The sequence below is a fragment of the Anabas testudineus genome, chromosome 2, assembly GCF_900324465.2.
Source record: "Anabas testudineus chromosome 2, fAnaTes1.2, whole genome shotgun sequence".
Lineage (NCBI taxonomy): Eukaryota > Metazoa > Chordata > Actinopteri > Anabantiformes > Anabantidae > Anabas > Anabas testudineus.
In genome coordinates, this window is record NC_046611.1 from 19,034,288 (window position 1) to 19,047,067 (window position 12,780).

Below are 12,780 nucleotides of genomic sequence, written 5' to 3' on the forward strand. Positions count from 1 at the left end.
GCCAGACAATCTATAAACATAAAGAAAGAAAACTGAGATTAATAAGTGAATTGAAATGAAACAAATATTATTATTATTACCAAATATTTACTACCATGGTAAAAGCAGTACACATACAGGGTCACTCAGTATTCTGCATTTATGTCAAATCTCAATTTCTCAGTTTAGAGGAATCAAGGGTTTCTGATCTTCTTCGCTTTAGCTTATCTTGTTTTTGCAACAATGCAACTCACTAAAGCCCCAAACTGCAGATTCACATGCTGAATCACTGTAAATGTATTGTGCTGTAACTGAAAGTCAAAGTGCACAGCCCATTACATGTGACATAAAAACTCCACAGCTGGGCCACCGATGTAGTTTATTCATGAAAGGATCGCTGAACAGGCCTAGTGGGACAATAAAAAAAAAAAAAAAAAAAAAAAAACACAAAGAGCAAACCAGCCACAAAGACACAAACAACAAAGACAGGCAGAAATCACCACAAAAGGATGAAAAATAACCACAGAGAGACACTGATGATTACAAAAGTATAGAAAAAAAGGACATGAAGCTTTTTTAGTCTTGGATTCTTTCTCCTGTACAGGAAAGACAAGGGACCTTTTGCGTTTGTGCTCCAAGTGTACTCTGAAAGCATTAAGCTGCATTTGCATAGACAGGTGTTAGTGCTTTCTGCCAGCTTTGCCTCCTGTGAGTTTCTACACTCACACTAAATTTAAATCAATGACTTGTTATTTATGAATAATAAAGTAGATTTATTGTGAAGAATGAAGTTGCTGATTTAGTTGTGTTACAACTTTAAGTTACATCTCCTAGTGCTGCATAGGCTCACTGATGAAGATGTGCTGTTTTCTGAGCGGTAGCAATTTTCCAGAAAGTGCCCAGTCAACAGAACGTGCAGTAGAGCAGTCCACCTCATGTGTGGATTATATTGATATTCTGCCCCATAATTGTATAAGTACCATGTTTTACAAAAACCCACAGTTAGTGCTACTTCCAGCCTGGAGGTTGTGCGATTGTTTTTAAAATAAAAACCAACCGGCAGCATTCATGAGTGGGAAGCTGGTAAGGAATCATGTCCTTATCTTATTAATGGTTGTGGCGTCTGCACAGAGCCTTAACAAAGCTTTTACTCAGGCATGTGTCACAGAGGAGCATGGATTAACAATAGCAAACACGCCCACACACACACGCAGACCTTCAACGGCAGAAACGAATTTAGCAGGAAAAAGGCAACGGGCTCCTCTCCCTACAGTGGCGAGAGTCGCAGGGTGTCGAAAGAGCAAGAGAGAAACGACACTTTGATTCAAACGGATTTACAGATCACTACAAAAAGAGAAGAAATGCTAGTTTCATACTGGTGACGTTTCCTAATGAATGAATTGAAGTGAAGTGTTACAATGGAGTGATGCTTTTAGCAGAGTGAAATGCATCATCACTTCAAGCTCTGGGGGATGAATGAAAACATGCCTCTGTGTCTGGATCCTAAAAAGAAATAAAGGTTAAGTGGTCATTTAATAATCATGTTGCATATAAATGTGCATATAGCTCATAGAGCTCGCTCTCCTATGTGGCTTGAATGCAGTTACCTTAAGTAATATGACTGTATTAATCTGCTCTTTGTTAGAAGGATAGCTTTGAAGATTGTGTCTGACTGTGTGTAATGACAAACTATATGGAAAGAAAGAAATCTTTGAGAAACAAATATTTCAAAACTAATAAACCAATACTATTTGCATATAACAGAGAAATTATATCAAATAAGAAAGTATTAGATTTTGATATTTGACTGATCCAAAATCCCAGTATAGTACGTACCCTTCTCAAAGTAGACAACTCTTACTGAAAGAACTGTGGAGTTAAGTGCTTATCCTCTGTCTTGAAGGAGGAAATTAAAAGAGGTGATGAGAAACGTTTCCATGTTTCTCTCTCTTTTATACCATTCAGATCAAACCAGTTAAAAATTGAATTTAAAACATTTATGGCATCTAAAAATAGCGAGCAGCTGCTTTGCCATTTACGAAATCCCCCCAATAACAACATAAAAAATAAAAAAAAAAGACAAAAGCATGACTTCAGACCACATTTGCTTAATTTGACTTTATTGTCCAGCATTAAAGTAGAAATAAATGAGTCGTACAGATGTTTGCCTCGTGTCACTGTAGCTGTATTGGTGGGGGATAGATAGCAGTAGCCAAACAATGTGATTCAACCTAAAGCAAACTGATGTGAAAAGTGTGGTACTTCCTCTGTGACCTCAGCTTGTCCTCAACTCAGACAGGCGGCACTAGCAACAACCAGGTAACCATGGACACACTGCACTGAAAACACACGTTTTTTTTTCCTCTTGTCCTTGTAATGCTATTTTCCTTCACGTCTTTGTTGCCCTGTTCCTTTTCTCTCTCTCTCTCTCTCTCTTTACAAGGATCAGCACTCTCATCTGCAGCGTGCACAGTGGCTGCTCAAACTACAATGAGCCAATTCCCCAACTGTCAGTTACCATGGCAACCTGGAGACCAGAAAAACAAAAACAGAGCATCGCACCATGTTCAGACAGTGGTGATCTGGTCAACTACTCGGGTGCTGTCGTTTATTTCAACACACTCCACTTCCTGCCTCTGCCCCTCTCCTCCAGGCCGGTGACCTCGGTTCTTGGAGGGGGGCAAGAATGTGAGGAGGGTGGGCAGGAACGCCAGCGTGTGCAGGGCCGAGCAGCCGGCCGTGAGGGCGAGGCAGCGGAACAGTGTGCGTGTGAGGTTGGAGCGCACAGAGCCAACGGGCACCAGGGCGGCACCGTAGCAGATGAGCGTCTGTAGAGAGGGAACCCCGTGTCTCTCCAGCGCCACTCTCACCCAGCGAGTCCTGCTTTCATCCCGACCTGAGGTGAAGCTGCAGAGGAGGGGGCCGCTGCAGTCCGCCGAGTGTCCCAGAGCTGAGATGAGACACAACACAGACATGCAGTCCAGCTCCACACCCCACAAGGTCATAAAGCCCAGGACTCCAAACTGGACAGAGAGCAGGGTGAGACCCAGCCACACGGACACCAGCGGCTCCACGACAGCCAGAGAGGACAAACCCAACAAGAAGAGCACCGCCAGCAGTGAGTGTCTGAGTGGGGAGCTGACCGCCGCAGCGTAGCGGTCCAAATAGACAAAGGAGGGGTTAAAGATGAGGAAGCGAACTCGTGATGTCAGCGACAGGCGCCGCAACGTGTCCAACAGCACCGACATCTCTTCGCGCTTGTTTTCTGTCGTCTTGGCGACCAAGAAGATTCGGGAAGCTGCCACATCGGGCTCCTCACCCTGGCCGCGCTCTGCAAATATGATGTCATCAGCGAAGTGGGCGAACTGGGGCTCACGCAGGAAGGAGTGGCGAAGGGTGCGGGTGAAGTTCTCCCGCGGCTGGCTGGTGGACTGGTTGTTGTCCGACAGGTAGTTCAGGTAGGCCTCCAGCCAGCTGATTCGCTGGAAGCCTTTGGCGTACTCCAGCAGGTCCCGCTGCACTGAGGCATTCCAGTAGGGGGCACTTTCATAGATGTAAAATCCAATTACGGGGGAGTAAGAGCTGAAGTAACGCTGCTGGGCACGGGCGTATGATACTGTTGCTGTGTCCATGCCAACCAACGCACTGGGGTCTGAACCCTGGGTCACCTGCCAAAAGAAACATTTGTTATAGGTTTAACAGTATGAGTCTATCCACGGGTCCAAGGTGCAGGTACAGGTCATCATCACATCGCCCTATATTCAAGATGGTTAACATATTTGTTTTATTGCTGTTTACTCTGCCGTTGTGTGTTCCTCACCTGTAGAAAGCCCATCAATCCAAAGGAGATGTAAATCAGGTACAGCAGAACCACAAAGGGTTTGACATAGGTGTTAGTGATCCAGTCTCCATAGCAACGCCTCATACACCCCAACAAAAAATGGGAGTCCTGAGGATGAGGGTCTGTGCTGGCTGTAGGGTGCGTATGGGGATGTGGATGCACATGTGTGGAGTTAGCCTCGTGACTGTGTCCAAGTGTGTTTGGGTTGTTTGCAGAATGTGGGTGTGTGTGTGCATGTGTGTGAGTTAGGCTGGGATTTGGTGGGTGAGCGTGGCTGTGACTGACTGCATGCGGTGTGGTAGTTGTTTGATTCTCGTCCTGGTAACGTGTGTACATTAGGCACCTGTACCAGGCTGGTTTAGAGTCCAGGCGGTCCGGTTTGGGTACTCTCCGACAGAAGCAGCCGTGTCTGTACCCAGTCTCTAAGTATCCCGTGAACACCAGACAGGAACTGTAGAAGGACAGCATGTAAACGTAGCTGATGGTGATGGCGAGCGCGGCAGTGCGGCAGAAGAGCCGGACGGCTTCCATGTTGGTGAGCGGCGAGGCAGCCAGGCCCAGGGTCATCAGGTGGAGCATGGTGGAGCCAGAAAAACGCAGCATGACATCCTCGAAGACGCTCGCCACGCGCTCCTTCACATGCTGGTCTTCTCGGGTCCGCCGCCACGATGACAGCATCTCGAAGGAGCCAAAGAGCCCATGACCTGACAGGAGACACAAATAACAATGCAGCGGATGAAATCTTCAAATAACTGTTTTCTTGTGACTGTCATGATGAATGTTTCATCATGTTTTATCTTAACCGCAATTAGACAATGTATGCATTGTTAATCTTACTGCACAAAGACACAAAAATGTATTCATCTTTTTTCAGGACTACATAGAAAAAAGAAGTTGTAGAAGTCCCAGTGACATAAAACTGTTTATTTTCAACCAACCTGCTCCTTTTCCCCAGAATTTAAATTATACCCTTTTTTTTTCTTTTTCTTTTTTCAATCACAGTGTTGCAAAGGAAGTGTTATAACTCAGCCGGTTCACTTTAGCACTGTACCCACTCTGCATAATGTCACAGCTCAGCTCTTTTTGAACTGGAAAAATGTAAAATGACAGATTCCAGGAACCGTGGAAATGCAGTTTCCTCGTGACTTTGAATCCCTGTATCCACAGGAGAACGTGAACACAGCTAGAAAACAAGGGGGTTCAAAAGTATTTTGAGAATTGTGCAATTTAGGAATAACACCTAAAAGTGATAAAGATAATGATTAAACAGATTTTGAAGACATTTGTTTTACTAATGGACTGCAATTTGCATAGAAAGTGACCATGTGCTCTATCCATATACCGGTATATGTCCAGTCTTATGCCCATGCACATAAAAAAAAGCTTTATATGCATGCAGTAGATGATTTTTAATAGTTTCCTCTTCTCTGGTTGCCATGGCACCCATGAGTTACCAGTGACACCCGTATCCCGTATCCCCCCCCCCCCTCCTCCCTCCTCCTCCAGTGACCTCACAATGGCAAAACACTTAACACCTCAGAAGAGGCGTAACGTACCGACACTTAAGGCGTGGGTGCAACTGAGAAAGTCTGTGGAGCTTTCGTGTGTGTGTGTGTGTGTGTGTGTGTGTGTGTTTGAGAAAGAAAGGGAATAAGACAGTGAATGACAGGGAAAGAGGTGGGGAGGTTGATGTTGCAGAGAAAGATGATAAGAGTGAAAGAGTGGCTGGGGACTTCTCTCGCCCCAGGGGGTTTGATATGTAAGAACTGAAACAGGCTGCTAGACACACACACAGTTACATGAAGCCATGCAAACACTAAGGCTCAGTATAGTTGAGAATTCCTTTATTCCAATTCATCAATGAAATATCACAGCACCATCTATAAATGGTATCTCCTCTGCACCAACCTCCATGTGGTCACTGGCTGTCCAGGCCAAAAGACGGTCCAATAGGATTCAAACTAGTTTAGTTGTGTATCAACCAAAGTATGTGATCATGTTCACCGGGCTTCTTGTCATGTTTTTTTGACAAAGTTTAATCTTGCAGTTTCTGTGCCATGTTGTGAGCAACGTTTATTTATTTATTTATTTATTTACTCATTTATTTTCTTGGATGCATTCCGTAGTTTTCGACACGCAATGTCCTTCACACAGTCTAATCAGTCGCTGAAGCACCAATTTCCATAGATTATCCCTGTGCCAAGTCAGAAACACTTACCAGGCTGATTTTCAATGCAAACCTCCACTGCAAGTGTTAGTTTTGGGAAGGATTGCTCCTCTCATACCTGCTAACCATTGCTACTGTGTAACAGCTTCTGGTTATGTTATCAGTATACCCTCTCTCATCTTTATCACATCACACAATCTGATTTCTTGCTCAGGAAGTTCCTCAACGCGAGGAGTCGTGTCGTTAGGCAGTGACAAGCCCGGCCCAAACTTTGAAAGCTGCGGTCACGGTTCAATTTACACCCTTGTTCATGCAATTAGCATTCATTTGTATAGTCTCAGGTGCGCTCACCTTTGCCCCGGTGGTCACAGGTAAACTGACTCTTGTTTCATTGAAACTGTTCTTTAGGGGCCACGTGCAGGGCAGTGTGTCTAGCCTGTTCTAAAAGAGAAAGCTGAAAAACATTTTTAAAAACATTAAATATAGTTTTTTCCTCTTTATTCCTAGTCTTCTTCTCTTTCACTGCAGTACAGCCACATCATTTTTTCTCTCCTCACACTTCCTCCCACCTTTTTCTGTCTACCCACATGCATTCTGAACTATCCCTCTCCCTCTTCCCTGCATGCCTTGTTGTAGTCCTAACTGCACTTTAACTTCATTTTCTGCTGAAAGAATCCTGACTTCAGCCCCTTTTTGGAGTGATACCCCCACTTGCAGCGATTCCTCGCATCTCTTCTGTTCTCCCTGCAGTTATTTTAAGCCAGCAGCAGCCTTTCCTCCTCCTCAATACAGAATAATTATGGTATAGATTACATGTGTGTGCGGTTATGTACAGTATTAATTTTGCCATCACTCAAGATAAACAGGCCGTATGTCTTTACACACATGGTATGCATTTTCAGTTTTCTCCTAATGGGGTTGTTTTACGTTGCTCTTTATCCCTTACTTTTATCATATTTCTGTCCAAACCAATAAACACATATTCTAACTAACTTAGTATTGAATGAATACAAATGGATACTTAAATACTAATAAATATTTGCAGTCCTGTTCCACATCCATCTGCTGCATAATTAGGATTGCAGAGGCATCAAATTGCATTACTGATCTGACATTAACAGCAGAAATTGTTGGTTAAACTGCTCATTTTACGCTCCAGTGCTCATAACTCTGAAAAGCAAACATAAAGAAAGATTACTGTCGAGTACTGCTTGGCAACAATGTTAGCTGGCACACACGTAGATGCATCTGGAAGTTGAGTGTGACACTAAAGTAACATCACGTCTTCATAAGTACAGTCTGGATGTTTACATTTTGCATTTAATTGATATTTGGGGGTTTTCATGGTGCATTTAGTGTGGTTCCCATCAAAAACGTACTGTTTTGCAAAGCAGATTTTCAAAAATACTTCCAACACAGGGTAGCTTCAAGTCTTGATAGAGGCTGTAATAGCAGGGGAGCTTGTGTGGGGAATGGGAATGATTTTGTTTTATAAATGCCAGTTCTAATTTCCCTTAATCCAAGTTAGCCAGACAAAAGAGTCTTAAATCAAAAATATTCATCATTCTATCACATGAGGTGAAGAAACGCATCACATTCACAAATTGAGTAAATGAAACCAGCATTACTAAAAACTGTAAATTATAAACATAGATTAATTTGATCAATTTTGTTGATTTGTTAATAGACTACTTGTTGCAGCTTTAGGACTGGGAAACGCTTTCTGCAGAGCTTCTTTACGGGTAAATGCTTCCAATCAGTGGTAATCAATTTGCTCATAATTGTGCACGTCCTGCTCTCATTCTCGTTTTAACAATCCAACACTATAGTTGGCACTGTGGACCAGCGTACAGAGGCACATAGGAGGCTGCTGTAAAAGCAGGAGATGCCAAAGCATATGTTCTTTATCAAGACTTTACAGTTTTGGTATCAGTTCTACTTGATGATTATGTTGTTTCATTCATGCATGTGTTTATTATCTTATTATCGATGAGTGTTGGAAGGAGGTGAAGAGAGGAGGTTGGATCAGAGGTCCCTTTGACCAGTGATTCAGCAACAATGGGGGAAGAACAATTGGAACAAGTCAGGGTCAGATGCCACCGTCTGCAGTAAGCATGAATTGGCCCTTTGTCAGTGGATAGTGGTGGATGTGGACAGCCTTTACACCTACACAGGAATACAGCCATGATGAGCAGGATTTAGTCTACCTCCAGGACATTAGCCTGATAAGCTGGGGGTAAACTACTGGTCCCCAATACCACCAATACTACTTTGACTGTAACTACAGTTTATATTATCAGGAAACAGTCATATGAGTAGAACTGTGATTATTTTGTAACAGCGATTTGAAACTGTTTTGGACAAACCATGCAGACATGAGCATCAAGTTGGAAAGCAACAACATATCTTACCCTTTAATTTGGACAAGTGGTTGAGAAACGTTATATTCCATATTTTCTCCCAATTCCAGCCAAACAACCCTAACTTAACAAGTTACTTTCAAGGCACCTTTAGTGTTACTTTTCCTGTCAGAAAATGTGTTAGTAATGCAATCATCCTCCCCCACAATAAGTCATGTTCATGCCCCACCACTTGTCAGTCATTTTGATGATCTGTCTACTTTGAAATGGCATTAAGCCCAGGGCTGGCATCTGCAAAACCCATCACAGGTACTGAAAGAGCAGACGGGGAACACAGGCAGTCTGCCATAAAAAAGCAATGGCTATGTTCACTGTGGCTCCCACCTGTTGCGTGCTAGCTTCACCTTTTCTTTGATTGCTCACAGCTTTTATGTATTGTTGCTGCTGAGATTTTGCTGTGCTCAACAACCGCAAGTTCTGAAAAAAGAAATGGATGTGAACTTTACATGAAAGGTCAGGTCTAGAAAAATGGAGAATGATGAAGGCATGGACATAGAGACAGAAAAGGTAAAATGTATCTTGTGTGTTTGTTATTTTACCATGAAAAGTATTGGACCTACCAAGCATGACAAAGGGGATGCCCAAATATGTGGAGTTGTAGGTGGCTCCAGTCAGGTTCAGTATCCCAGCGGCAGTAAGGCCTGATAGTGTGATTGACAAGAGAGCTAGCAGTCCCAACCAGGGTTTGGACCTCACACAGTCCCTCATAGAGCAGCATAGGATGGCCAGTACACCACAAACCCCCAAGCTGGCCAACAGGGGGCGATGTGCCAGCACCGAAGAAAACTGGAAGTCTGTCCTCAGAGATGAAGAAGTAGAAGGGTAGAGCCCCAGCTTAGGGTGTAGTGCTGAGAAGTGCTGTAACTCTGCACAGAAGGCCTTTTCCCATTGGCCAGCCACTCTGTCCATCAGGCTGCCTCGGGCTTGGAGGTAGTAGGTGAGCTGCAATGCCCGGGCAGAACGTACGACTTCTCCCCTGGCTCCTGTCCCCAGTCCTCGAACCACGCCATTGGGACCCCAGCCCTGTACGCCACCCAGCTGGTGGCCAATGTACGCCTGCCGTCCATCTGCCAGCTGCGTGATCGGGTACCGCAGGACTGGGATGGATCGGTTGGAGATGCGAGCCGACTGGATCTCCTCCATGGCACGAATAATGTCATCGACGATGCAGATGTTCTTATCATCGGGCAGACAGAGGTAGGAGAAGGAGTAGTTGAAGCTGTTGAAACCTGTGGCTGGAACCGTCACTTGCATCTGGTAGATCCGCCTGTGGAGCTGTGCACACAGAAGACACACACAGAAACAGTGCAGAGATATATGTTGGTTTCTTAGTGGCCCAATTTTGCCAAGATAAACTCTGGCAAGAGCAACAAAGTTCAGTGATCAGAGTTTCTCTCTGTGCAGCACAACAAAACTCAGTACGGCTCATTCAAGTACCTCGCGTTCTTGGACTTTCTTGCCACTTGTGTGAATTGGAGGCAGATATGCGTGGGGGAGTGTGGTTGTGTCTGTGTCTTGCTCGACAGCGTAACAATGGTGGTTTCTGAATCCTGCTCCGTTTCTATGGTGAGAGGACAACACTGCCAGCATCCACAGTGCTGGTTACCAAGCAACAGGCCTGAAGCCAGTCTGTACCACAGTGAACATGGGCAGAGCTGTCTCCCCCCTCAGGGTACTGCATTGACTTCAGAGAGGAAGTGTTTGTGTAGGAATGTCTACTGAAGATGGATTTGTTTTAGAAGTTACTTCCTTGCACCCCACTGACACTTGTCATGATTCTACTGCCAAATTATTATCTTTATGAAAGCTTTATGAGCTTTCTTGTCACTAATTGCTGTTAAACATCTTAATTCCTGTTTTTAGAGACATGGTGGTGCTGGATGAAGAGTCACCACGATCAATGAGCTTCCTCCTCTAGCTACTGTGGATGTCTGCACCAAGTTTTACAACAAACCATTAAACAGTTGAGAGATTTTATCTGAATATCTCAATAATGTTCACACTAATATATTTCCAGAACTGTGTGACTCAGTTGTGCACAGACACAACTCAGCAATATACAAGATATACCATACCGTACAGTTGGTGGGTGTGTGACTCACAAGTAGTGGATTTCCAACTTCCTATCTGTGTTCTCATTGTTGGTATCAACGTGCTGCAGCTGCTAGCTCCACCAAAACATACTCTAGCCTGCATGCAACAAGTTCAGACCTATTCTCAAAAGGCTGTTGAAAGGTTTTTCTGGGAAATGTAAGAACGGACAAATTGACAAGGCTGGCGGAAAGCAAGCATTAAACAAAAAGGAAAATTACAGAACCCTGAAGATGGCAGATGATATGTACCAGTGTAAGATTATGTAACAGTGATTTAGTTTCTCTTGCACAGCACTCTCTTTTATGCACCAACCTGTTTCTCGCTCTCTCTCTCTCTCTGGCAGTAAATGATGCACAGCCCAAACTAACTGTGGCAGTTCTCCATGGACTAACACTTTTGTTCTGGGTATATGCAAAGTGGGTCACAATAACCACATTTTATACACAAACATGCAAAGGGTAGCAAGCTTTGACTGAAACTTCATAACTTAATGAAATCACTTGACAAATTGCTCCAGGGGTGTCATACTCATAAATCCGTTTAGGAACACCAGCGAGGAGACAACAGCCTCTGAGCTGCAGCTTAACTCCGTTATGTAATTGAAAAGATTTGCTTCATAACTAGAAATAATAGAGAATATTAGAAACCGGGTTGTTCCATCAATTCTAGTTGGAAAAATATCTCTCAAAATAGATCAATTTAAAATGTTCAAAACATATCTGTCTACCATGAACATTATTTAAATGTATATTTGAATTTTGTTTTTTGTTTTTTTTTTTGTATTACAAAATCAAATTGACTTCATTTAGTAGTTTAATGTCAGAGTACGGGCATACCTTTAATATGGTGTCCAGGTGAACCGGGTCCAGCACGCTCCCCTTACGGGTGGTGATGATTACGCGCCCGTATCGGCCCGGTGTCTGGAGGTCGGAGTAGAGCGCATGCTTGGAGCGGTTCACGGGGAACAGGCTCTCCACCAGGTTGCCCTCTATCTTGGCCAGGCTGTGCTTGGGCGCGAGCAGGCTCTCCACGTCCTCCTCCACGCGGTACCGGCTGAAGCTGGCCCCAAGCAGGATGGAGAGGAGCACGGGCGCCGAGGCGAAGAACACCGGGTGGCTCGCCACGAACCGGCCCAGCGCGTGAAAGCAAGTCCTCAAGCCCGCGTGTAACACCTGGCGCAACATCCTAGCGCGCGGCCGCGGCTCGAGCCTCTCCCACCGACCGGAAAGCCCCGGAGCACTGCCGAGCATCAGGAGCTGCCGGACGCATCGGGGGGGGGGGTCTCCGTCACTATCAGGCTGATGGAGGAGAGCTGACGCCGGGTGGTGGGAGGATCTGTCCCCCGGAGCAGGAGGTCACCAGCCGGGGAGAATCCAACCCTCCTCCGGTGGGATGGGCGCCCTTTTCCCCCGGGGTTCTGTCACCCGCTGGAATTACGCAAAGGACAGAAAGCCGCTAAATGAGCCAGCATTTCTCTGCCCTGCGGCTCGTCAGCACAATGACACCTTACTTTACATTTAACAGCCACTACCCTGCTGCGTTCAGTGCCTCCTGCAACCTGCATGGCTCTGTGCGTAACAGAAAAATCGCCGAGTCAAAGTGGCTCATGAATAGACTCGTTGAGCTCGTCTTTAAACTGAGCAACGCGTTCGTTACTGTCGTTGTTTTTGTCTTTTTGTTGTTGTTGTTGTTTTTTTTTTTTTTTGTTGTTGTTGCACTCGGACAGTTTGCAGAGACACAGTTGTCGTTGCGCGAAGCTGAAGGCTGCACATACCTAAAGAGGGGGGACGGGGGGGACCGCCACGGTGATGACGGAGATCATCCTCACTGACACCGAGATGATCATGCCGCCGGCTGCCCGCGCGTCCAGCTCCACCCTACAGCTACACAAGTCACCAGTGATCCTGATGGGGTGGTCGAGGGAGGAGGTGAGGTGGGGGTCGCGGGGTGGCTGACGCGGTGCGCCTGCACCGGGGATGCCGGTAGCTGTTGATCAAATAAGCCAAATGTAGGTTTCCTCTGCGGCAGATGGCTTTCTGTCGTCCGTCCTGCCCTCTCCTCATCGCCCTGGAGGTTTGGCAGAGCACCTGATCCTCCGCCGCCGGTCTGCTCCCCCAGCAGCAGCGACTGCTCTCCTCTTTGGGAAAGCACGTCACTAATTACCGGCTTCTCAAACCGGAGACCGTATTTTGACTCTCTCTCTCTCTCTCTCTCTCTCTCTCTCTCTCTCTCTCCGGCCTTTCTCTGTATTGTGCACCGCCCTCACCACTCGCTCTGAG

The 12,780-nt window shown here is 45.5% G+C and overlaps 1 protein-coding gene across 1 annotated transcript; it reads right to left on the minus strand.

The window, feature by feature from the left end:
- Positions 1 to 2,092: 2,092 nt before the first annotated feature.
- ptchd1 (patched domain containing 1) lies at positions 2,093 to 11,700 on the minus strand. The gene is made up of 4 exons (XM_026361492.1): positions 11,338 to 11,700; positions 8,968 to 9,682; positions 3,800 to 4,524; positions 2,093 to 3,647 (listed from the first exon to the last, which is right to left on the minus strand). The coding sequence occupies exons 1-4, from the start codon at positions 11,683 to 11,685 to the stop codon at positions 2,547 to 2,549; spliced, it is 2,889 nt and encodes a 962-aa protein (XP_026217277.1). The 5' UTR covers positions 11,686 to 11,700; the 3' UTR covers positions 2,093 to 2,546.
- Positions 11,701 to 12,780: the final 1,080 nt, after the last annotated feature.